Raw genomic sequence first — 27587 nt, forward strand, 5'->3', positions numbered from 1 at the left:
TATTTAACCCATTATCTACCAATGTCCTTTTTTGGGACGCCTAATCTTTAGCTTCCAACAACTTAGATTTTATAATTAAATCCAATTATTTGTGTTGTGTTTGTAAAATGAATGTTTTCAAAATAGGAAATCATGTCATTGTCATTTTTAATTGAATATTGGGACGCCCTTTTCTGAAACATCCATACTTGTAAAAATTTTAATTTGGCAAGTAGTGGGTTAAGTTAAAAAAAATGGAAAATTTGTCACAAAAGTGGACAACCACTTTAAGGCTAGTATTATCTAATTATAGAGATTTCATATACAGTATCTAGGAAGCCAAAGTGAGCTTAAACTACCTTATACTGCCTAACATGTTTTGTTAAATTTAGTTTCAACAGGTTTTATTTAGAAATAAGATATTGAAAGTACACAACAGTTTGGGTAGGTTCTTCCACGCAGGGGAGGTGATGTATTATTAAATTTAATGGATTTGTCAGATCCATATAAAACAGCATACTAAAATATTTTGCCTGTTTGGAGGAATAGCAACATGACAAAATGTAACCATGCAAGTAGTGTGAACAGAGTCATCGTGCCTTAGATCTAATGGAAAAAGAAGATATCTGATGTGCATGCAGACATTACACTACAGTGCTTACAAATAAAGTTGCACTCTGTAGCGCTATAGCACGTAAACCCTAAACATATGAAATCTGAATTGCATTACGGCTCTAGATATTAGGAAAAAATTAAAATACTTAGTGCATAATTTGGCCAATTCATGCATGCCCCACGGCCAACGACAAGGCGCTCTCTGTTTGCTGGGGACCTATCCTAATGTGAATCATCTCCTAGGCTAAACTTACTATTTGTATTCACCTGTACACACCAGTTTTCTATTTGGAAGTAACTGTCAGTCTTTTTTTATTTACACATAAGCCTCTGACCGAGCACTCCACCCGTCAGCCTCTGGCAGTTTTAATTACAGCAGAATCCTACCTACCCATATAAATGTAGGCTTCAGCCTAAGAGAAGATTCACATTAGGAAAGGTTCCCAGAAAACTGAGATTGCCTTGTCATTGGCTGCTGGGCACACATAAATTGGCCAAATTACGGTATGTGCTAAGCATCTTCAGGGAAATTGGAGGCTTTGGAGCATTTTCGATTCCAGATGAATCGATTTGCTGCAAATCAAAATTCAAAGAAATCAGTAAGTTTGAATATCTGGAAATTCGCTCATTGCTACTCTCAGTTAGGGAAACAGTGCCTTAATCATGTAACTTATTATTATATTGATATTACAAGGATCTTTAATTTTTCTCCTGTTCCAGGTTGTAATGTCACTATGAACAATGGCCCAGCTCTACTACAAAAAGGTGAATTACTCACCCTACAGAGATCGGATTCCACTGCAGATTGTGCGGACAGAGGCAGAGTTGTCACTGGAGGAAAAGGCCTACCTCATTGCTGTGGAAAAGGGAGACTATGCCAGCGTCAAGCATGCTCTGGAGGAAGCCGAAATCTACTACAACATCAACATCAATTGCATGGATCCACTTGGCCGAAGCGCTCTTCTCATAGCCATAGAGAACGAAAACTTAGAGATCATGGAGCTTTTGCTCAGCCACAGTGTCTATGTGGGAGATGCTCTTTTGTATGCAATACGGAAGGAAGTGGTGGGAGCTGTGGAGCTACTGTTAAGTTACAGAAGATCAAGTGGAGAAAAGCAGGTGGGTGATAGTATCACATCTGACGCAGAACTGTAAATTCAATATCTGTTTTAATGATATCTTCTGACAGTGATGATTTGACGAAAACATTGCTTTTTTTGCATGTTTAATATCACATGTATTATAAATAAAAAAAAAAATCACATTATGCTAAATATGTGCAGTATATCACAGAATATTTACTGACAGTCTAGATTTATTTTTTAATACTTTCATTTATTACGATAGAATTTTTTTATTTTTAAATACATGTTTGAGAGGGTTTTATTTTTTTTTATTACTTTGACTTTGTTATTTTAACACTATAAATATATATCAACAAGGAAAAAATATATAAAGATAAAAAGTTTCATTTTTTGAGCTGGAAATCGGGGGAAGTAGGGGAGGTAAGACATGTTTCCATTCAGTCATCTTAAAGGGGTTGTTCGGGACTTATATTGATGGCCTGTCCTTAGAATGGGTCACCAATATCTGACCGGGCAATAAGCATTTTGTCTAAACCAGCAGTAGCCACTGTGAGGGAACTGTATCTTTACATAGCGACCCTTCATGGAACATATGGATGGTTCAAAAATACCAGAACTAGAGTCTCTCTAAAGGTACCGTCACATTAAGCGACGCTGCAGCGATATAGACAACAATGCCGATCGCTGCAGCGTCGCTGTTTAGTCGTTGTGCGGTTGCTGGAGAGCTCACACAGACAGCTCTCCAGCGACCAATGATGCCGAGGTCCCCGGGTAACCAGGGTAAACATCGGGTTACTAAGCGCAGGGCCACGCTTAGCAACCCGATATTTACCCTGGTTACCATTGTAAATGTAAAAAAAAAAAACACTACATACTTACATTCCGGTGTCTGTCGCGTCCCCCGGCGTCAGCTTCCCGCACTGACTGTGAGGGCCGGCCGTAAAGCAGAGCACAGCGGTGACATCACCGCTGTGCTTTACGGCGGGCGCTCACAGTCAGTGCGGGAAGCTAACGCTGGGGGACGCGACAGACACCGGAATGTAAGTATGTAGTGTTTGTTTTTTTTTACATTTACAATGGTAACCAGGGTAAATATCGGCAAACAAAGAAAGAAACATGCATAAACGCAGGGAGCGTCAAATATAACAACATTTTATTAAGTAACAAGTCCTTAGACCACACACTATACACATTTTAAAACATTTAAAAACAGACATAGAAAAATTACCCAAGAAAATAATCCACATGGGAGAAGATCCCCCAAACTTTCCCCTCAAAAGTCAGATAATATCCTAAACTGGTAAGTCCACTGATATAGTGATCTCTAATATAAATCACGGAGTACAACAGTACCTATATATTTCAATCTGTCAGATCCTATATTCTAATGGCATATAGCCAAATCAACATAATAGCCACAAATAAGACAGAAAGGCCAGAGAACATATTACCAAAACCGGCTCCCAATGGACATGCCCATAGATGATCAGAACGCTATACTGTGAGCGCACAAATCCGGACAGCGGACATCATGGGGAAATCCCCCTAATTGTGCACACCACCAACCACGCACCCATAAGGCTAGCACTTCAGCGCCCACATGCGCACGGTTTCATACTATATCACCGCCGCTTCTAATCTAATTCCCGGACACGAATGCGCATGCCCAGAGATATCCAATCACGCCGCAGTGTAGAGGGAACAGTATCCTAGGTGACGCCTGAAGCGTCACCTCTATGCGCAGGCGCCGCCTATGAACTAAATAAAAATTTTGATATACTACACTCCTCCAACACTCCAAAAAAAGGACGGATGCCCGGATGGTGTTCTGCTATGAAGGGCCCAATCACGCAGACACCATCACCGCTTCCTCCAAGCTACAGAGAACTTATGTCTGTACAGTCACTGTTAACGGAACACTGCAGCACCAATGATATGTGCCCAAATCCATCACCCAGGTCAACACCATGACCGCACAACGCTGCTACAGCACGCACCCCAGATATTGTCCAGGGATGACAAACAGCATATATTACTGCTATAAAAAATCAATGTGGTTCAGGCGATACATGTTTTACCCGCAGTGGGGAGGGGGGAGAGGGGAGTTGTGAGGGAAGGGGAAGAGGAAGAGAAAACCCTGTCTTTGTCAGTCAACCTGTTAAAGGCTGTTAGCCCTCCAAAGTATTTATATAAGCCCTATCACACCAAAGGTGGGGGACATTCATAGGTCCCACAAGATCCTTGCACAGAGATGGAATAACTTCACCTAAACAAACAAGGGCTGAGCTCTCCCCATACCAATAGAAGAATACTTCTTTCAAGAGACAACAAATCGCACAAAGAGAATGAGACGGCCCATTGTCCACTGTCCGCTGTCCAGATTTCTCACAGTATAACGTTGTTTAGTCACCAAGATTACCATTAACCATGCGCAGTAGACACTTCCGGGACGCCGGAAACTGGTGCTTAGTGGTGCTGCTTGCTCCCTCGTGGGATCTCTCCGCAGCTGCGGTTCATTGCACAATCAGTAAGTACTGTATAAATTAGGATCCAGGAGTCCACACACTACCATTACCCCTGATGAAGTCACTTATCTGACGACACGCGTTGGGTGGGCCACATGGGGGCTGTTTCCCTACCTACTTTTCTCTCCTCAGCGTTCTGATCATCTATGGGCATGTCCATTGGGAGCCGGTTTTGGTAATATGTTCTCTGGCCTATCTGTCTTATTTGTGGCTATTATGTTGATTTGGCTATATGCCATTAAAATATAGGATCTGACAGATTGAAATATATAGGTACTGTTGTACTCTGTGATTTATATTAGAGATCACTATATCAGTGGACTTACCAGTTTAGGATATTATCTGACTTTTGAGGGGAAAGTTTGGGGGATCTTCTCCCATGTGGATTATTTTCTTGGGTAATTTTTCTATGTCTGTTTTTAAATGTTTTTAAAATTTGCATAGTGTGTGGTCTAAGGACTTATTACTTAATAAAATGTTGTTATATTTGATGCTCCCTGTGTTTATGCATGTTTCTTTCTTTGTTTGCCATATTTGTTTTGACATGCAGCGGGTTGAGTGTACAGGAACAATTTAGATGGTGCCCTCTATCAAGTAGGTTTGTCATACAGGGTAAATATCGGGTTACTAAGCGCGGCCCTGCGCTTAGTAACCCGATGTTTACCCTGGTTACCAGTGAAGACATCGCTGGATCAGCGTCACACACGCCGATTCAGTGATGTCAGCGGGTGATCCAGCGACAAAATAAAGTTCTGGCCTTCTAGCTCCGACCAGCGATGTCACAGCAGGATCCTGATCGCTGCTGCGTGTCAAACATAACGATATCGCTATCCAGGACGCTGCAACGTCACGGATCGCTATCTTTATCGTTGTTAAGTTGTTCAGTGTGAAGGTACCTTAAGATTAGTGTTGAGCGATACCGTCCGATACTTGAAAGTATCGGTATCGGATAGTATCGGCCGATACCCGAAAAATATCGGATATCGCCGATACCGATATCCGATACCAATACAAGTCAATGGGACATCAAGTATCGGAATGTATCCTGATGGTTCCCAGGGTCTGAAGGAGAGAAAACTCTCCTTCAGGCCCTGGGATCCATAGTGAGGTGTAAAATAAAGAATTAAAATAAAAAATATTGATATGCTCACCTCTCCGGCGGCCCCTGGACATCACGCTGGTAACCGGCTGGCTTCTTTGTTTAAAATGAGCGCGTTTAGGACCTGCGAATGACGTCGCGGCTTCTGATTGGTCGCGTGCCGCTCATGTGACCGCCACGCGACCAATCAGAAGCCGCGACGTCATTCTCATTCACTAAACTCCTAATTCTAGGAATTTAGGACCTGTGAATGACGTCGCGGCTTCTGATTGGTCGCGTGGCAGTCACATGAGCGGCACGCGACCAATCAGAAGCCGCGACATCATTTGCAGGCCCTAAACGCGCTCATTTTAAACAAAGAAGCCGGCCGGTTACCAGCGTGATGTCCAGGGGCCGCCGGAGAGGTGAACATATCAATATTTTTTATTTTAATTCTTTATTTTACACATCCCTATTGATCCGATACCGATACCCGATACCACAAAAGTATCGGATCTCGGTATCGGAATTCCGATACCGCAAGTATCGGCCGATACCCGATACTTGCGATATCGGAATGCTCAACACTACTTAAGATCTCTCCATTCTTACTCAGAGACAGTGGAGACAAGTAGGGGGCTTTCGTTATTTACATCCATATGCTCTGATGAGGTCAATAGACATAGGTTGTCAATGTTAGCTTTGATTAGTACATACAGAAATAAGAAGACATGGACTATGGCTCTACTCTACTTTCACTTCTTGCTCATGGTGTAAGGCCCCTTTCACACATCCTGATGACACCGGTACTGGAAAAACCAGTACTGGCGTTGTCAGTGTTGCGTGTCTGTGTGAAATACTTGTGTACATGTGCTGCTATCGTGTGGCGTCCGTGTGCATCATTCATGTAGCGTACGTGTGCTGTTCATGTTACACACACCAGAATAAAATGCCTTGCAAAAGATGATGATTTTTATGTGTTAAATGTGTTGGACATCTAATTTCACAACACAAGGACACATTATAAAAAATATACCCTTTTGTTCCTTGCATATTGACCTAATGTTACAGCTATTAAGCTAATAAATAAATAAATGAAAATAATGATGTTGGCCCCCACCCCATTATTTATAACCAGCAAAAGTAAAGCAGACACCTGAGAGCTGATATTATCAGGCTGGGAAAGTCCATGGTTATTTAGCCTTTCCTAGCCTAAAAATATCAGCCCGTAGCCATCCCAGAAGTGGTGCATCACATTAGATGATCAAATTCTGGTGCTTAGACTTAGACTTCCTGTTGCCCTGGTGCGCTGGCAATCGGGGTAATGGTAGTTGGGGTTGATATCTGCTATGAATTGGCCTAAAACACAGCTTATATACATCAAACCCTGGTGTTAATAATGGAGAGGTGTCGATCAGACACCCGTATTACCAACCCAGTACTAAAAAGAAAAAAAAAACGCAAAAAATACTTTGTTTGAAAAGCCACTCCCTGACTCTTTCCCTGGGTTCACAAATTTATATTAAAAAAAAGCCCACCCTGGTCCGACGTAGTCCAGAGAATCCGATGTAGTCCACAAATAGAAACCTGAAAAAACATAAAAAGAGAGAAATAAAAACAGGACACTGTCTCGCTCACAGACATATTATAAAAAAAGTTTCCACGTAGGTTTGCCATGGTCCAGCGCTTCCCAAAATGTTCCCTGAATTCGTCATCCAATACCTACAGAGCCTCGTTATGAGGCTCTATAGGCACTAGCATCAGCCACTCCCTGCTCACGCTGTGCTCTGCGAGACCCGGCGACTGTGAAGAACAGTAACGTTACTGACGTCACCGCTCATCAGAGTCGCCGGGTTACTATTGATGTGCATACCTGTATAGGATAATGATATCGCAGTATTCAGGATCAGTAGATACAGAATATGAGTACTGCCACATATGTATTACAGCTTTATTCCCACCTATTACAATATGACAATGATAGAGCCATGTACTATACCTCACTAAGGCATAACTGATTTGTTGTAAACTGCAAAGTTGTTAAATGCTAATAAAGCAACAGTATTCTTTGCTTCCTTGCAAAAACAGTAGTCCGAGAACTATATTATTAGCTTTACTATGCATTAGCTGTTTTATAGTCATACACACTACATGGGGCGGTTTTCCAAGCCAAAAAATTAAGTTCCATCAAAGCTGTGTTCGTTGGCCCGAGAACAATCCTCCCGAGGCTGCTATCGCTCCCCAGTAGACTTCTGCTGCATAATATGGAGGAAATGCCTAGCACTAAGCAAGTGAATTCATATTCCCGTTCTTGTCTCGATTACTATGAAAGCATCTATGTAAGCTGTAATTACTGCTGGAGCATATTTGTTTTCAAATAACAAAGGAAATGAAATGCTGATCGCTGCAATGTTGACGCAACATCAATCTTGTCCATCTATGCTAATGGCTACATTTGAATGATTTCTTTTGCTTTCTGCATTTTACAAGAACCATTAACAAGGATTTTTTATGTCTAGAGTTGAGCTAATCAATTTGATGCAAATCGCATTCATGCTGAATTTTTAGGAATTCGCTGAAACTGGCGAATTTGATCAATTTGCAATTCACTTTGGGTGAATCGCCTATAATGGCCACAGTCATTTTACACATTGCAAAAGACTGCATCAGCCAGTGAGGAATCAAAACAACCCTGGTGTGGCCGATTGGTCTTCCTCATAATGCAGCTATTACTGTACATCACATACAGCCAAACAAGAGGAATTATGATAGCCTATATAAAAGCAGGGGCAGAGAATGCAGCAGCCATTGTGGGATGAACCAGAATAGTGAGAGGCCACCACAGCTTAGCCATATAGATAGTTTAAGAAAATTAAAGTTGATACGAATTCAGCACATCCAAAAAATAGAAAAAATCTTCAAATTTTATTCCATAAGTATCAATAGCCATCGAGATAGGGAAAGAAAGCCATAAAGCAATGAGGGAACTGTACAGATAGTGTTGAACAGTACAGCGGTGAAGAATATTAGTGTGTGAGCAAAAGAGAATAGTGTCATACACGTTTTTGAGGCCAATTGGAAGCTGTTGAAATATTGGGAAAATGTGGTGAATCTGTAGAATTCAAATTTGTAAAGGTTTGCTCTTCTTATGACCTTTACTTTCCATAGAACTGGAAAGATATCCAAGTGACGTAACATTCTGCCTTTCATATCACATAGGGAAACTTTAAGATAATAATTACTCAAAAACTAAGCCTGCCCATTGACTAGATAACATTCATTGTCATTGAAGAATATTTTAACATGACATTAAAAGGATTGTCTGAGGATTTAAGCTATTCTCCATATACCGTATTAGGTCATACAGACAACACAGAGAATGGGGGTCCGTGTATTACATGGATGTATTACGCCATTGGTCAAGCATGCACATTACGGCTCTATTCATATGGGATCCATAATCTAGTAAATGGTAGGGTTGAAAGCAAATGGATCCTCATCAATTATAAATGTATCCCCTATCTTGTGGAAAAAAAACTAATAGATATTGAATCCTGTAGCATGTAAGGGTCCTCGCCCCTCTGTATCAGTCTGTAATTGTTAGTTTGCTTACTGTAATGATATCTGTAATTTGTATGTAACCCCTTTTCATGTACAGCACCATGGAATCAATGGTGCTATATAAATAAATAATAATAATAATAATAATAATAATATTAAAATGAAAACCCTCAAACACAAAGATCAAAATCAAAACATTCTCTAAACAACCAGAAGTAACACAAAAAATGATCTTTTGCAGGGGTCATCAGGTCTCGACAATGACATTTTATTTTGCAAACCCTTTTAGGCAAGTCGATCATATAATTAATTTTTCACTGGAAGTCTCTACAAGTCCCATTGAAATCAAAATGCATTTATACCATCATCATCCACACTGTTACTAATATGCCCCCGATTTGTCATCGTCGTCGCTCCTGTTTTTGGCCCAGTTTTGTATTTTTGCACCTTTTTTCATTGCCCCCATTTCGTCATTCTATTTGAGACTTTTTGATGTCTGTTTTATATGTGATTGCCTGTTTTTTTGTGCAAAATTTGGCACAAATCTACCCCCTGGAGTGGTTTTATGCCCTTCAAGTAAAAAAAAAACAAAAAAAAAAACATTGTTTGCGACTTTTTGTTGAAAAAGTTGAAAAAATGGTTAAAAGGGAAACAAAATGTTAGACTTTGTGCAAAATTCATGAACCACATGAGCGATTTTGATGAATTTGGTGCAATAAAAGTCAGTGAGTACCACAAGACTAAAAAAAAAGAAATGTGACATAAACGCAAATGATGAATCGGGCAGCGATGTTTACTTCAGCAATTTCTCAGTTCTGCTTTATGTCTATAAGAGACCATATGTAAAGGTGAAAAATGTTATGAAATAGCTATGAAAAGAAGATTATTTAAATGCAGATGACTATATGGGTTGGGAATGATCACCAAATGCTTTGTATTAATAAATTCCAGCCGCCCGTAATACATTGCGTTCAATGGAAGAAAGTATAATTGAAAAATAAACCATTAATTTGATATTGTGCGTGATTCTTCACCCTAATATTATCAGACATTAGTATAAGTGCTATAAATAAAACAGATAAATCTCTTACAAGGTCTCTTTTATGAGGTTAATTTACATATTTCCTATGCGTTCATAAAGTTATGCTAATTAATTTTAGAGATTGAATTAAAACAACTTTAATTTCTTGGGTTGCATTGCAGGAGAATCCGTAGAGATTCTATCCAGAGGGATAATTTAGGAGCAGAGTCATTAAATTATTTCTACCCTCTGTGAGATAAACAAGTTAGCTGCTGTAGGAGAGACTGATTACTGATGATGTATTATTTTTCTAGTGATAGTGATAGGATTATTGCTCGTTCCTTACAAGCTACGATACAGATCTTCAGAACACAGGCTTACCATTGTCTTAGATCTCTATAATCAACTCTCATGCCTTGTCATAATGGTTTCTGCCTAATGCAAAACAAGAGAATCTCATTACTCTTAATTATAAAGGTCTTCTACGGTCTCAGTGAAAACGCCGTTAATAAAGAATAATAAGGATGGAGAATAAGCATTAGTACTAAAAGCAATGCAGCAAGGATCGGGCAATTTTCATTTATTTATTTTTTCATTTTTGTGCTTTTGTTTTTTTTTCTTTTGTTTTCTGCCCTTCTTGTCATGATAGCTAGTTTTATCTTGAGGAACTAGTTGTACTTATGAATGACACCATTCATTTTACCGGCGGCCGTTTCACGCCGATCTGGCGCTTCAACGGGTACCCGTTGAAGCGCCAGATCAGCGCGAAACGGCCGTCGTTCTGCTCCCACATTCTCTTGTTCATACACCCCCGAGCCGTCAAGAATTTTTAACCAATAAAGAAACCTGTTAAGAAGATCAGTGAGTGCTGCCGTTTTCGATTCCATTCATCTATGATATCTGTCTTTCTGGCCGAAGCACCCGAGATCTGGGGGCCAGCTGCGGCTAATCAGCCTGGAGCGGAGGCAGTCAGCTGCAGCGGTGGTGCGGTCAGCTGTGCTTTTTCTGTTTATTCACATTAATTTTACCGTACACCATGTTTTTTGGATTACAAGACCGACTTTTTTTCCCCAAAAAATTGGAGGGAAAATGGGGGTGCATCTTATAATCAGAAAATAACCTGCTGGGGGAGGATACTGTGGAGCGGGGTCCCAGGGGACAGGATTGTTGCTGCAGGAAGCTGGAGGCGGAGACAGGAATGGTGTGATGCTGTGGAGGAGGGGGTGTTCGTCGAGGCTGCCGCGAAACCAAGGGTTTTACACAATTGTCGTCCAAGCACTTCCCATGGTTTTCATTATAATGAACTTTGGGAAAATGGCTGCTGGAGGAGGCGCATGCACGGATTTAAATTTTGGCTCCCAATATCTCATCTCCTGAGATCTTGAGAGTTGTGGCAACCAAAGAAATGAAATTCTGGCATTTCATTGTTTTCTTTTTACTGTTTTTACTGCTTGGGTTCATTTTATTTTTGGTTTGAGAAGAAAGTGAATCACATTTTTATAATACTTTTATTTTTTAAGACCTTTTTTTTTCTTTTTACTTTTTACTGTTTTTCAGTCCACCTATTGGAGTTGAACCTGCAATTGTCTGATCATTTATAATATATACAGCAATACTACAGAATTGCTGTATATTACACAAATCACGGTTGTGACTGGCACCATTATAACAGGTACAGAGGTCTTCAGAAAGCCAATGGCTGTCATGACAAGCCATTAGCTGGGCCAACGGGTGGATAGCACAGAAGGGCTCCCCTGCCCCCCGGGCCATGCACTGTAAAGAAGGCAGTCTGAGAATGACAGCGTTATTTCACAGGATAGCAGTTGCGGGCTGAGCTCCGCTCCAATCACGATTATTACAGGTAGACAATGACTAAATAACACGGTCATCAACTTCTAAGCCAGCCCCATTCATCCGCTTCCTACAATAGGCGAACATGTATGGCATTCATCGTTACGGGGTTAAGGGAGTTTTCACCCAATAATAGACAGTTATCACCTATTCAAGGGATGCATAATAATTGTTAAATATCTATGGAACCCTTTACTAGTTTCCTTATGTTATATAAACTCCTCCCCCGTTCACCCCAGGAGTATTGGGGAATACAGGACAGTTGGCAATTATGCAATCTATTGGTAGTTTCTGCAGAGGAGATATTATAATCCTGGTAATGAAGTACATAATATATGGACAGTATATTTCATAGAATATAGAGCTCCGCATACATATACTATACACATATTATGTACAAGAGCCCATAGTATTTATGCACTACATGCCAGAATATTCAGCACTAGCACAGTATGACATATTTGTTGAGTATTCACTATTATGTGGGTATTGAATGATGCCAGTTTGTCATTAACGAGAATCTATCACAGGTTTTTGCCACGTAATCTGAGAGCAGCATGACGTACAGGCAGAGATCTTTATTCCAGTGATGTGTCACTTGCTGGGCTGGTAGCTGTAGTTTTCATAAAAAACACTGGAGATTGTGTCTTGAGTACTAGTAAACCTGCTGCCATGTTGTCTTCCATTTTAATGAGCTTTGTATACCCCCGCCCCCACCACTGCCCATACACACTGTATACTGTATCACTTCCATTCAGTGGTGTGGGCAGGGTTATACAGAGGTCAGTATTCAGAGCACTGCTAGATTAGAGAAAACTGATTTCATCAAAACTGCAGGAAACAGCCCAGGAAGTAATACATTGCTGAAATCGGGGTCTCTGTCTCTTCACTACACTGTTCTCAGATGAAGAAGTAAAAATATAGTAAGATATTCCCTTTAATAAAAAGGCCAGATGCCTACTGCTCTACTAAAACTCTTGGGTCAGTAATATCTACATAGTGGATGAGTGCAGGAACTGCCTACTGTTTACAAGCCCTAGATCGGTCTGTAAATTGGGCCAGAATAATGTATTCATGTGGAACATACACCATGTTCATTTGCACAATGGGTTTGTGTGCTCTCTGTGTACTGTCCATGGCGGATACAGAAGCGCATGTACATACAATAAGGTCATCTGCACAATCCTTCTGTAAGGTAACATTTGGCATTTTGGGCATATTTCCACAGTGTATTTTTGCAGTATAAGTAACTTCATATTTCCATTTCATGCACATTTCACCCAAAGCATTTTGTTTATTTCCTTTACACTTGACTTAAATGGCAAAATGTAAATCTTCAACATAAATATGAGGAAATGCACAGCAAAGCATGAACTGAACATGCAGCTATTCAACGGAGCTGTAGTGAAAATATGCCGCTACAGAACTAATCCTGTACATACCACATGTAGGAGAACATTTCCTCTAGAAACATTAAAGTTTACATGTTAATGATGTAATGATGTGCCTTACTCCCCACCTAATCTCGTGCATGGACGTTATTCACACCAATAATGTGCGCCGTGCCCAATGTGATCACCTGGCGCCTTCTCTGCATCAGCACCCGCCAGAAGATCCCGAAGAACGAGACCAAAGAGAAGAAGAGGAGCAGTCAGAGGACCACGCAGGATCCGCCAAAGTGAGTATAATAGATTATTGCGTTTTAACGCCTTCCTGGGACTCTGAACGCTGACAGGCTGACCCATATCTTGCTAGAAGGAAAGTCTGCGGCATCCACTGCTTCTTGTCTAAGCAATGAATGCCTCTGACTTTCCCTTTTCGCTGGCGTTTGCATTTTCTTATGATCTAGAGGACTGATGAACGTCTTGTTGGCCGAAACGTCTTATTCTTTGCTGGATATTCCACATTTAATAAAATACTCCTGTTGATGGATTTTATGAGTGCCATGTATCTTTTTCATCTCTATGGACAATTGTTTTTTTTGTATTGTTTTATTATTGCATGCATATATTTTTGGTTAAAAAATAATTTTTGTAATTGGGTTTCATTAACAATTTTTCCTTGTTTTTCTCAATCAGCTAAGAAATCGTCAGTGATTTTATTCTGACTGGAGAATATATATCTTTTACCCCCTATTTTCTGAGCTCCTCTCATTTAATTTATGACTATAGATATAGATATAACATTACAAGTTGTGGAAACTATGTTGCCATATGTGGATTTGGGGAAAAAAATTCCATTAATATGGGGCAATTAGCATCTACCTCCTGGCTTTTTTTGCCTTTTCTGGATATTAAGTTATGGGTTGATCTTGATGCACTTTCAGTATGTCTTCTTTTCGAACTTGAAAACTATGAAACATTAAAACTTTCATGCGGTCATAATTGAGCTGAGAGGATCTAAAATGAAAAGTGAGAGTATGTGTTTTAAATTCTGCAGTCAGTTCAAGCTCGCTGATTGATACTTACTTACCGTAACTCACTCTGTAGCCAGCAAAATATAATGCAAAGCATATGCTATAGAAGGCAAATTATGCAGCATTGTTAATGAAACTCAGTTACAAAAATATTTTTTTTTGCCAAAAATGCCCCTGAAGGTGTTCATATGATTTAACTTTTTATAAAGGCATGTGTTACGGCTGTAACCGCAGACGTGGCCGAGCCAACGCCTCCATGTCGCCAGACCATAACGACGTGGGCGAGTGTCCCAAGTGGGGACGGAAATGTGGACCCACTGGACCACATAGAGTAACCTGGACTTACCCAGACTAGGGAAGGGCACTCAGCAGGGTCTGTGGCAGCTGAGCAGATGGCAATGTGCAGAACTCGATTACACCGCACAACTTCAGGTATGAAGAAACAAAGTTTACTTAAATGAAAACACAGTATATAAAGAAAACATAATGATATCAGGATCCCGATTCCACACATCAAGGAAGGGTACACATCACAGGATAACGGGTGAAGGAAGGAGGACATCACGGGTTGATGCAGTCCAGGGTTATCTGGCACGGGCATACTAGGACGGCCTTTCTCTCAGACCTCAGGCGCAGCCCAGGCTCAGCAGGAGAACATCAGTCACTGGCCTCGGACAGACTTCAGACTATGGCAGGGGTCATCACGGGTTGATGCAGTCCAGGGTCATCTGGCACGGGCATACTAGGACGGCCTCTCTCTCAGACCTTAGGCATAGCACAGGCTCAGGAGGAGAACACCAGACACTGATCCCGGATAGACGTCATCACAGGGTGGACCCCAGGGAACCAGTGGAACATCAGGTCACAGGCAAGACATCGAGACACAGGCTAGACATCAGGACACAGGCTGGACATCGGACACAGGCTGGACCTCAGGACATCGTACACAGGCTGAACATCAGGACATCGGGCACAGGCTGGACATCAGGACATCGTACACAGGCTGGACATCAGGACATCGGACACAGGCTGGACATCAGGACACAGGAAGGATGTCAGGACATCTGGACACAGGCTGGACCTCAAGACTCAGACAGGGCATCAGGACTAAGACAGGGCATAGGAGAGACATCTGGGACACTGGTGTGGCAACCCAAGGCATCGGAATGACATCTTGGACACAGGCGTGGCAGCCCAAGGCATCGGAGATATCTGGGACACAGGCGTGGCAGCCCAGGGCATCAGTTACATCAGGACATCAGGGATACCGGATAGACATCTGGGACACTGGCATGGCAGCCCAGGTCATTGGCTGGGGCACGGATGGCACAGGACCAGGCAGCGGTGGTCATCAGGCTCCTAGCTACGGCCGTCAGGCTCCGGGCATCGGACCTAGGAAGGAACTCAAGTGGGATGGTGCAAGCACTGCCAGACTGGACCTGGGCTGGACGGAGTTAGCACCTCATAGCAGGCTGAGCACAGCGTAGTAAAAGCTAAGCAAGAACACCGGACTCCATCTTTAAAAGATGAGGCCAGGAAGTTCACAGTCACTGGGTATTGGATGCCAGACACAAAAGGACTTCAGGAACATAACACAGAGGACACAGTTCAGACAGGGTCAGGTACTGGATATGAAGCCTCCAGGATAGGATCTCGGTACTCTGCCCCCAGAAAAGGCAGAAAAACAAGACACTAACGGATCTGGGTACTCTGCCCCCAGAACAGGCAGAAAAACAAGATACTAACGGATCTGGGTACTCTGTCCCCAGAGCAGTCGAGTTCTGGCTAATCTGCCCCCAGAACAGGTGGAAAACAGGTATCGGCACTCCCAGAACATACTGCAGAAAGAACGGGAGCTGGATACCTCACACACAAGGCAAGACTCAAAAACACAATGCAATGCTCTGGCAACGCCCAACAGGAAAAAGAGAGTTTATACATTAGCTGCCCCCCAGCGATAGGCTGAGGAAAGCAACACAGCTGCACACACAAACCCTAATAAAAAAGGGTAGGTGTGGCCGCGCGCACCTTAAGCACAAACAGAAACCATTACAGCACAGACAGCACAGGGACTGTGGCTTAGGTCACCTGGCAGTGACTGCTATCCTGAACACACGTGGAAAGTCATGTACCAGCTGCAGAGGACCTTGCAACCCGCGGATAGCTTCCATAGCGGCAGCCAGGGACCGCACTAGCGGGTGGTCATGCAGCATGGTAAAGCCATCACAGCACATGTACAGTTACACAGCGGCACAGGGAACTGAGCCGCATCCATACAGGTAACAGACTACAGTATCCCTGCAAATTAGGGGGAGAAGAGCAAAGGGTTAAAGCAGACATGCAGAGTAATACCGAAGAAACAAGGTATAAACTTACCGGCGTTACAGCATGTGATTGAATATGCCACAATTTTTCTACCTTTGGATTGCACTAAAACCAATGGACTGGAATAGTAAGGCACTGTACACACCTATGGGTGTTTTAGTAGAATTGGTCTCCTAAACAGTATTTTAAACAAAGCACCCCTGCTCTTTCTCATCTAAAAGACAGTTCTGCACAGGTAGTAACATAATCAAAAGCTGACGACCCTAAAGATTGCTGTGCTTGCATATAGGTCTCTCCATTTGACCACATTCACACATCATTATTTGGTCACTATGGATTTGTATTTAACATTGTGGGTACCTGTGGCAGGCATCTTCGTATGTTGGGGCGATTGTAGGGACATTATACTGTGTGGGTGGTTGTGGTGGCGTTACACTTTGGGGGTAATGAAGGCTTCATACTTTGTGGGTGGCTGTGGGGGGGCATTATACTGTGAGGGTTGCTTTGGGGGGCATTATACTGTGTGGGTGGCTGTGGTGTGTAGGATTCTGTGGCATAATACTGTATAGATAGCTATGGGGCATTATACTGTGTAGGTATCATACTATGCTGAGGTGTCTGTGAGGGCATTCTGTGGGGAGGGCTCTATGGTCATTACACTTTGGGGAGGGCTTTGTGGGCATTATACTGTGTGGATGGCTTTGGGGATTTACTGTGTAAAGGTGGCTGTGGGGCATTACTCTGTGGGGGAGGCCATAGGGTCATCAATCTGTGGGGGACATTATACTGTGTGGATGGTTGTTGGCACTGTATATGGAGCGCCCCCATGGAGCTGTGGGGTACTCGGTACCGGGTCCTTCGGTTCACAGGGGGATGTCACAGTGGCTGACCCGGTCCGTGGCCCTTGGGGCATCCGTGTAAATGGGAAAGGTCTTTAAAGGGAATGTTAGTGACTCCACCTGTGGTATTCGGCCAGGGTGACCGACGCTACTTTAAAGGGTCCGCTGGGGTGATGTTATGGCAGCTAGATGGCATACCTTCCCACAGGTGAAGTATGTCCCCAGGGCTTCCCAGTGTGTAGATAGTGGATGGTGAGAGGCGTTGTGAAGATCAAGGACACAAGGTTGCAGTCTCTTTACCTTTTACTGGAGGCTTCAGCATCCACAATCCAGGGCACCAGACCACAGGGCAGGCAGAGTCCGGCCGGTTTGGAGGCAAGTCCAGAGTCCCCTTATCCAGGTGGAAATCAGTAGCCTTCCTTTGCGCTGCAGTGTTGTAGTTCCTTACTGCTAAGCTTCTCATAAGGTCCTCACAACTGTTGTAGATGTTATGTCTCTCTCTCTGTCCCCCAGATAGGATAGGACAAACCCGTATGACTGGTGGCTTGAGGTGGTTTGTAGGGACTCTAGCATGCCCCAGCCTCTGGGAGTTGCCACCGTGCCTCCTGGGTACAGGTCGGACAGGTACCGTGGAAATAGCTGTCCTGCTGGTATCTGAAGTAAAGTGTAGAGATACTTACTCCCTCGGTATGCCGACCACTGGATTTCTGTGCCTCAGAAGGAAGCAGCCTGCTCCTGGCTGATCTCCCTCTGATATCCTCTCCTTTGCTTTGCTTTCCTTCACGCTTGCTGCAATATGTTCTGCTTTCTATCCGTCTGTTTCCTAGGAGCTGCAGCACTTCATGCCACAGAGTTCCTCTGCCTCCTTTCCCTCTGTCTTTTTGACGGGAACTGAACCCTTTCCCTCCAGATCAGGATGTTCTTATAGGGGAATTCACCTTAAACAGGCTTAGAGCTCCCCCTTCTGGTCTGGATTGTGAACATGTTGCATGTATTGTGTTACCTGACAAAGAGTTCTCCTTCACTGCCTCCAAACATAATATCACTCTCCCCAAGAGGAAAGCAATACCACTGAGACGACCAGGACCCTGGGGTGCCACATATACTGTGTGGAGGGCACAGGTGAGGCCATGAAGGCATGTGTGGAAACACTAATGGGCTTCACTAGTATCAATATATCTGTGTGGGCCCATATAAAACACTGAGCAAGGTTAGGTTAGTGGCTTAGTGTAAAGTAAAAATCGGTACATCATGTTAGTCAGTTTGTGTCCCTCTTTCTTGACTTTCAAAGATGGGAAACATCGAAATATTAAGCGGCACATACAGAATATAGATGGTTAATGAATATGTAATACAATATCTTCACACAAGCATGTTGAAAGTCTACTGTAATCCATGTGATTAATATTAGCATATTTTAAACTCATTAATGTTGCGAGCATCTGGTATGCAAAAATATGCAGTTTCCCGAGAATGTGCTCTCACATAGGAAGACGATACACACTTCGCAGTTTGCCAGCCTTCTGTAATGCTCACAATGGCTTGAAAAGTCATAAAGTTTATTTCCAGTCACCTGTTTTAAATCTCCTTGCAGAATGTGCCTAAAGCTGACCATACTTTTTGAGCAAAAATGTTATATAAATCCATGGTGTTTTGATTCCTGGTGGTCGGCAGTAGGGTTGAGCGAAACGGGTCGAACATTTTTAAAAGTCGCCGACTTTTGGCGAAGTCGAGTTTCATGAAACCCGATCCGACCCCTGTGCGTGGTCGGCCATGCGGTACGCGACTTTCGCGCCAAAGTCGCGTTTCAATGACGCGAAAAGCGCCATTTCTCAGCCAATGAAGGTAAACGCAGAGTGATGACATAGGTCCTGGTCCCCACCATCTTAGAGAAGGGCATTGCAGTGATTGGCTTGCTGTCTGCGGCGTCACAGGGGCTATAAAGGGGAGTTCCCGCCGACCGCCATGTTACTGCTGCTGATCTGAGCTTAGGGAGAGGTTGCTGCCGCTTCGTCAGAAGCAGGGATAGCGTTAGGCAGGGTCCATTAACCACAAAACCGCTTGTGCTGTAGCGATTTCCACTGCCCAACACCACCTTCGGTGTGCAGGGACAGTGGAAGCTCCTTTTTTTTTTTTTTTCCTCAGCGCTGTAGCTCATTGGGCTGCCCTAGAAGGCTCCCTGATAGCTGCATTGCTGTGTGTACGCCGCTGTGCAAACCAACTGCTTTTTTCAAAGCACAAATCCTCTTGTTCCTTCCTTTCTGCACAGCTATCTTGTTTGTTTGTCCACACTTTTTATTTAATTTGTGCATCAGTCCACTCCTTATTGCTGCCTGCCATACCTGGCTGAGATTACTGCAGGGAGATAGTAATTGAAGGACAGTTCCTTTTTTTTTTTTTTTTTTTTTCGTGGGAGATTAAGATTGACATTTCTGCTAGAGTGCCATCTCTGTCTGTGTCATCTCTCACTCAGTGGGCCATAGAAAGCCTATTTATTTTTTTGCTTGATTTGGGTTCCAAAATGTACCAGAAAAAATCACAACATCAATCAGTGGGAGAAAAATATTGGCCTCAGGGCTTGTGTGCCACTCCTTACTCCTGTGTGTGCCATCTCTCACTCAGTGGGCCATAGAAAGCCTATTAATTTTTTTGCTTGATTTGGGTTCTAAATTCTACCTGAAAAAATCAATAAATCAATCAGTGGGAGATTAATATTGGCCTTTGGGCTTGTGTGCCAGTCCTAAGCGTGCCATCTCTCTCTCTCTCAGATAGTGGGCCATAGAAAGCCTATTTTTTTATTATTTTATTGGGTTTATAAATTTTCCCTGGAAAAAAAAAAAAAGTGGGAGATTAATATTGGCCTCTGGGCTTGTGTGCCAGTCCTGAGCGTGCCATCTCTCTCACAAATAGTGGGCCATAGAAAGCCTATTTATTTTTTTGGTTGATTTGGGTTCATAATTCTACCTGAAAAAATCAATAAATCAATCAATCAGTGGGAGATTAATATTGGCCTTTGGGCTTGTGTGCCAGTCCTAAGCGTGCCATCTCTCTCTCTCAGATAGTGGGCCATAGAAAGCCTATTTATTATTATTTTTTTTATTGGGTTTATAAATTTTCCCTGGAAAAAAAAAAATGGGAGATTAATATTGGCCTCTGGGCTTGTGTGCCAGTCCTGAGCGTGCCATCTCTCTCACAAATAGTGGGCCATAGAAAGCCTATTTATTTTTTTGGTTGATTTGGGTTCATAATTCTACCTGAAAAAATCAATCAATCAATCAGTGGGAGAAAAATATTGGCCTCAGGGCTTGTGTGCCACTCCTTACTCCTGTGTGTGCCATCTCTCACTCAGTGGGCCATAGAAAGCCTATTAATTTTTTTGCTTGATTTGGGTTCTAAATTCTACCTGAAAAAATCATTAAATCAATCAGTGGGAGATTAATATTGGCCTTTGGGCTTGTGTGCCAGTCCTAAGCGTGCCATCTCTCTCTCTCTCAGATAGTGGGCCATATAAAGCCTATTTTTTTATTATTTTATTGGGTTTATAAATTTTCCCTGGAAAAAAAAAAAGTGGGAGATTAATATTGGCCTCTGGGCTTGTGTGCCAGTCCTGAGCGTGCCATCTCTCTCACAAATAGTGGGCCATAGAAAGCCTATTTATTTTTTTGGTTGATTTGGGTTCATAATTCTACCTGAAAAAATCAATCAATCAATCAGTGGGAGATTAATATTGGGCTTTGGGCTTGTGTGCCAGTCCTAAGCGTGCCATCTCTCTCTCTCAGATAGTGGGCCATAGAAAGCCTATTTATTATTTTTTTTTTTATTGGGTTTATAAATTTTCCCTGGAAAAAAAAAAAATGGGAGATTAATATTGGCCTCTGGGCTTGTGTGCCAGTCCTGAGCATGCCATCTCTCTCCCCAATTGTGGGCCATAGAAAGCCTATTAATTTTTTTGCTTGATTTGGGTTCCAAAATCTACCAAAAAAAATAACTAAATCAATCGGTGGGAGATTAATATTGGCCTCTGGGCTTGTGTGCCACTCCTGACTCCTGTGTGCGTCCTCTCTCACTCAGTGGGCCCTACAAAGCCTTTTTTTTTTTTTTTTTTCCTAAATTCTCCCTGAAACAATCATTTCATTTTATTTGTTTTATAAATTCTTCTGTAAAAAATAATTTTTTTTAAATTTTTTTTTCTTCTGAAGTCTCCCTTTAAAAAAAAACAAACACAAATCAGTGGGAGATAAATATTTACATTTGCGCTTCAGTGACAGTCCTGCGTGTGTGCCATCTCATTTGTTGCCAACAACAACAGAGTGTGTAACATTGTGGCTGATTTTCGTTGTGGTCTCACCCACCTGTAAAGGGGTAGCTAAATCATACTGAAGTTATAGCTCACCGTGTAAGTTGTGTGACAGCAACAAATACCGTTCGTTTGGTAACGTTTTTAAAACAATGAGGAAGTCTGGTGGAAGAGGTCGTGGCCGGGGGCGTTCATTGTCAGCTGGTAATGAGGGTAGTGGTAGTGGTGGAGCATCAGCTGGTCGTGGGAAAAAAAATATTGCACCTAAGTCTGGAGCTGTGGAGCCAGGTTCGTCGTCTGGCTACACAAGGCCTCGAACGCTCCCTTTTTTGGGAGTAGGAAAACCGCTTTTAAAGCCGGAGCAGCAAGAGCAAGTTTTGGCTTATCTTGCTGACTCAGCCTCTAGCTCTTTTGCCTCCTCTCGTGAAACTGGTAAATGTCAAAGCAGCGCGTCGTTAGTGGATGTTCACGGTCAGGGACAAGTCGCTTCCTTGTCCTCTTCAGCAAAAACAACAACAGAGAAGAATGCAGCAGGCGACACAACGGGTTACTCCATGGAGCTCTTTACACATACCGTCCCTGGCTTAGAAAGTGAAGCAGTTAACAGTCCATGCCCATTACAAGTTGAATCTGACATGGAGTGCACTGATGCACAGCCACAGCCAGACTACTATGCTGGTCCTTTGACTCAGACCACAACATTGCCCTCGCAGGGTGCTGATCAAGAATCAGACCCTGATGAGACTATGTTGCCCCATCACGAACGCTATACCACCGACCGACACGGTGACACAGACGAAGTTGCACACGAGCTACAAGAAGAGGTAATAGATGACCCAGTTCTTGACCCCGATTGGCAGCCATTGGGGGAACAGGGTGCAGGCGGCAGCAGTTCTGAAGCGGAGGAGGAGGGTCCGCAGCAGGCATCAACATCGCAACAGGTTCCATCTGCCGTGCCCGTATCTTGCCCAAAACGCGTGGCAAAGCTAAAACCTGTTGGAGGACAGCGTGGCCATCCGGTTAAAGCTCAGTCTGCAATGCCTGAAAAGGTATCCGATGCTAGAAAGAGTGCAGTCTGGCATTTTTTTAAACAACATCCAATTGATCAGCGCAAAGTCATCTGTCAAAAATGTTCAACTACCTTAAGCAGAGGACAGAATCTGAAAAGTCTCAATACAAGTTGCATGCATAGACATTTAACCACCATGCATTTGCAAGCCTGGACTAACTACCAAACGTCCCTTAAGGTTGTAGCACCCTCGGCCAATGAAGCTAGTCAGCAACGCAACATCCCTTCCGGCAGTGTAGGGCCACCATTTTCCGCACCACCTGCAGTATCTGTGCAGAATTCTTTGCCAGGCCAAAGCCGTCAGGGTCAGGGAATCACCATTTTTCGTAGTAAAAAAGTGCATCTAGGGCACCGGTGGCAACAATACCATCTCCCACCGTCTCTCAGTCTGCCATGTCCACCGGCACCCCTGCTAGTTCCACGATCTCCAGCTCTCCAGTCCAGCTCACCCTACATGAGACTATGGTTAGAAAAAGGAAGTACTTAGCCTCGCATCCGCGTACACAGGGTTTGAACGCACACATAGCTAGACTAATCTCGTTAGAGATGATGCCCTACCGGTTAGTTGAAAGCGAAGCTTTCAAAGCCCTGATGGACTACGCTGTACCACGCTACGAGCTACCCAGTCGACACTTTTTTTCCAGAAAAGCCATCCCAGCCCTCCACCAGCATGTTAAAGAGCGCATCGTCCATGCACTCAGGCAATCTGTGAGCACAAAGGTGCACCTGACAACAGATGCATGGACCAGTAGGCATGGCCAGGGACGTTACGTGTCCATCACGGCACACTGGGTAAATGTGGTGGATGCAGCGTCAACAGGGGACATCAAGTTTGGGACAGTTCTGCCTAGCCCACGGTCTAGGAAACAATTGGCTGTAGCCGTTCGCACCCCCTCCTCCTCCTCTTCGTCCTCCTGCAGAAGCGAGAGCTCGTCCACAGACCGCAGTCGCACAACCACTCCATCCGCAGCTGCCACTGTTGCACACCAGGTCTCCCATTATGGGTCAGCTACTGGCAAACGTCAGCAGGCTGTATTGGCTATGAAGTGTTTGGGCGACAACAGACACACCGCGGAAGTTCTGTCCGAGTTCTTGCAGAAAGAAACGCAGTCGTGGCTGGGCACTGTAGATCTTGAGTCAGGCAAGGTAGTGAGTGATAACGGAAGGAATTTCATGGCTGCCATCTCCCTTTCCCAACTGAAACACATTCCTTGCCTGGCTCACACCTTAAACCTGGTGGTGCAGTGCTTCCTGAAAAGTTATCCGGGGTTATCCGACCTGCTCCTCAAAGTGCGTGGACTTTGCTCACATATCCGCCGTTCGCCCGTACACTCCAGCCGTATGCAGACCTATCAGCGTTCTTTGAACCTTCCCCAGCATCGCCTAATCATAGACGTTGCAACAAGGTGGAACTCAACACTGCACATGCTTCAGAGACTGTGTGAACAGAGGCGGGCTGTTATGTTTTTGTGGGAGGATACACATACACGGGCAGGCAGTAGGATGGCAGACATGGAGTTGTCAGGTGTGCAGTGGTCGAAGATTCAAGACATGTGTCAAGTCCTTCAGTGTTTTGAGGAATGCACACGGCTGGTTAGTGCAGACAACGCCATAATAAGCATGAGCATCCCCCTAATGCGTCTGCTGATGCAAAGTTTGACGCACATAAAGGATCAGGCGTCTGCAGCTGAGGAAGAGGAAAGCCTTGATGACAGTCAGCCATTGTCTGGCCAAGGCAGTGTACAGGACGAGGTAGCGGGCGAAGAGGAGGAGGAGGACGAGGAGGATGATGGGGATGATTATATTTTTAATGAGGAAGCTTTTCCGGGGCCACTGGAAATTGGTGGCGCGGCAAGGCCGGGTTCTGGTTTTTTGAGGGACACAAGTGACGTGGATTTGCCTGAAACTGCCCCTCAACCAAGCACAACCGCAGATTTGAGAACTGGAACTTTGGCCCACATGGCGGATTATGCCTTACGTATCCTCAAAAGGGACACACGCATAACTAAAATGATGAATGATGACGATTACTGGTTGGCCTGCCTCCTTGATCCTCGCTATAAAGGCAAATTGCAAAATATAATGCCACATGAGAACTTGGAACTAATATTAGCAACCAAACAATCAACTCTTGTTGACCGTTTGCTTCTGGCATTCCCTGCACACAGCGCCCGTGATCGTTCTCACACGAGCTGCAGGGGCCAGCAGACCAGAGGAGTTAGAGGGGCAGAAATCAGAAGTGGCGTTGGCCAGAGGGGTTTTCTGACCAGGTTGTGGAGTGATTTTGCTATGACCGCAGACAGGACAGGTACTGCAGCATCAATTCAAAGTGACAGCATACTGGACAACATTTGTCCAGTATGGTTACAAACTATTTTTCATCCCTTATCGATGTTCTCCCTCAACCGTCATTCCCATTTGATTACTGGGCATCAAAATTAGACACCTGGCCAGAATTGGCAGAATATGCATTGCAGGAGCTTGCTTGCCCGGCAGCTAGTGTCCTATCAGAAAGAGTATTCAGTGCTGCAGGTTCAATACTAACAGAAAAAAGGACTCGTCTGGCTACCCAAAATGTAGATGATCTAACCTTCATTAAAATGAACCACAACTGGATTTCGAAATCTTTTGCCCCACCTTGCCCGGCTGACACCTAGCTTTCCTATGAAAAGGTCTTGCCTGTGGACTATTCTGAATGCCTTTTCCAATCTCGTAATTTTCAGCACCTGATTGTCCAGCATACGACATGTTTACACCTCACTAAATGGCCAAACTCCCCACACGGGGCCGTGGTATCGACACTTGGCGACAGCACCCGTGAGAGTGCAGTTTGTCTGAAGAGGTGGGTGAGCCCGCTTTTGGTCGACGGCACTGCCACTGGGTCCCTCCTAGTACAATAAAGTGTCTCTGGCGGTGGTGGTGCGCACCCAACGTCAGACACACCGTTGTAATATGAGGGGCCCTGGGCCTGTACCGCCGGCCACAAGACAGTTTCCCCCCACCCCAGCTCAAACAGTGCTCTACCACTTGCAAAATTATCTCACAGCTCCACCAATGTTTAGTCTATGCGCTGACATCCTTCAATGCCTGCCACTGACAATACCATTGTATTGACATTTTTGTTATGTTAGGCCTTCGATGCCTGTCTGTGGTCACTCCTTCCACTAGGCCTCCACTGACCACACCACTGCTGCCCATGTACCCCTGGAACCAATTTAAAATTGCCTACAGCCAGCCCAATTTTTTTATTTTAGGCCTTCGATGCCTGTCTGCGGTCCATTCTTTCAACTACTACTACACTGACCAGGTCACTGCTGCCCGTGTACCCCTGGAACCAATTTAAAATTGCCTACAGCCATGTGTTATTATTTTAGGCCTTCGATGCCTGTCTGCGGTCACTCCTTCCACTAGGCCTCCACTGACCACACCACTGCTGCCCGTGTACCCCTGGAACCAATTTAAAATTGCCTACAGCCATGTGTTATTATTTTAGGCCTTCGATGCCTGTCTGCGGTCACTCCTTCCACTAGGCCTCCACTGGCCACACCACTGCTGCCCGTGTACCCCTGGAACCAATTTAAAATTGCCTACAGCCATGTGTTATTATTTTAGGCCTTCGATGCCTGTCTGCGGTCACTCCTTCCACTAGGCCTCCACTGACCACACCACTGCTGCCCGTGTACCCCTGGAACCAATTTAAAATTGCCTACAGCCATGTGTTATTATTTTAGGCCTTCGATGCCTGTCTGCGGTCACTCCTTCCACTAGGCCTCCCCTGACCACACCACTGCTGCCCGTGTACCCCTGGAACCAATTTAAAATTGCCTTCAGCCAGCCCAATTTTTTTATTTTAGGCCTTCGATGCCTGTCTGCGGTCCATTCTTTCAACTACTACTACACTGACCAGGTCACTGCTGCCCGTGTACCCCTGGAACCAATTTAAAATTGCCTACAGCCATGTGTTATTATTTTAGGCCTTCGATGCCTGTCTGCGGTCACTCCTTCCACTAGGCCTCCACTGACCACACCACTGCTGCCCGTGTACCCCTGGAACCAATTTAAAATTGCCTACAGCCAGCCCAATTTTTTTATTTTAGGCCTTCGATGCCTGTCTGCGGTCCATTCTTTCAACTACTACTACACTGACCAGGTCACTGCTGCCCGTGTACCCCTGGAACCAATTTAAAATTGCCTACAGCCATGTGTTATTATTTTAGGCCTTCGATGCCTGTCTGCGGTCCATTCTTTCAACTACTACTACACTGACCAGGTCACTGCTGCCCGTGTACCCCTGGAACCAATTTAAAATTGCCTACAGCCATGTGTTATTATTTTAGGCCTTCGATGCCTGTCTGCGGTCACTCCTTCCACTAGGCCTCCACTGACCACACCACTGCTGCCCGTGTACCCCTGGAACCAATTTAAAATTGCCTACAGCCAGCCCAATTTTTTTATTTTAGGCCTTCGATGCCTGTCTGCGGTCCATTCTTTCAACTACTACTACACTGACCAGGGCACTGCTGCCCGTGTACCCCTGGAACCAACATCAGAAAATATAAAAATAAGTATTTTGCTTACAAAAAAGAAAATACTGGAGAGATATCAAATGCAGACATTTTAACATTAAAAACAAACACACAACTAAAATCTGGTACAGTACTAAAAATGGCCACCAGCTACAATTACTTTCTCCTGCAAGTAGTTAACTGAAAGGTTTTTTAAATTGAAAACACACATATGGCATCCACCGAGTGTTGTCCTGTCGCGTCTTCTTTATATTATTGCCGAGAAGATGCAAAACAATGAAAATAATAAAATCATTAATTACCAAAATAATAGAGAAAGTCAACACCACATTGCAAATAAACATTCATTCCAAATAAAGAAGCAGGGCGCGTCCGAGGGTGAGTATATACCTAATAAGAA

General features: G+C 43.9%; 1 protein-coding gene across 1 annotated transcript in view; it reads left to right on the forward strand.

Moving 5' to 3' along the window:
• Positions 1 to 27587, forward strand: part of TRPC5 (transient receptor potential cation channel subfamily C member 5) — a 499839-nt gene that overhangs the window by 232535 nt on the left and 239717 nt on the right. Inside the window, exon 2 of the mRNA XM_069747115.1 lies at positions 1315 to 1713. Within this exon, the coding sequence (XP_069603216.1) occupies positions 1336 to 1713 (378 nt within the window). The 5' untranslated portion in view covers positions 1315 to 1335. The remainder of the gene's footprint in view (positions 1 to 1314; positions 1714 to 27587) is intronic.

This window comes from Ranitomeya imitator, chromosome 2 (assembly GCF_032444005.1).
Source record: "Ranitomeya imitator isolate aRanImi1 chromosome 2, aRanImi1.pri, whole genome shotgun sequence".
Lineage (NCBI taxonomy): Eukaryota > Metazoa > Chordata > Amphibia > Anura > Dendrobatidae > Ranitomeya > Ranitomeya imitator.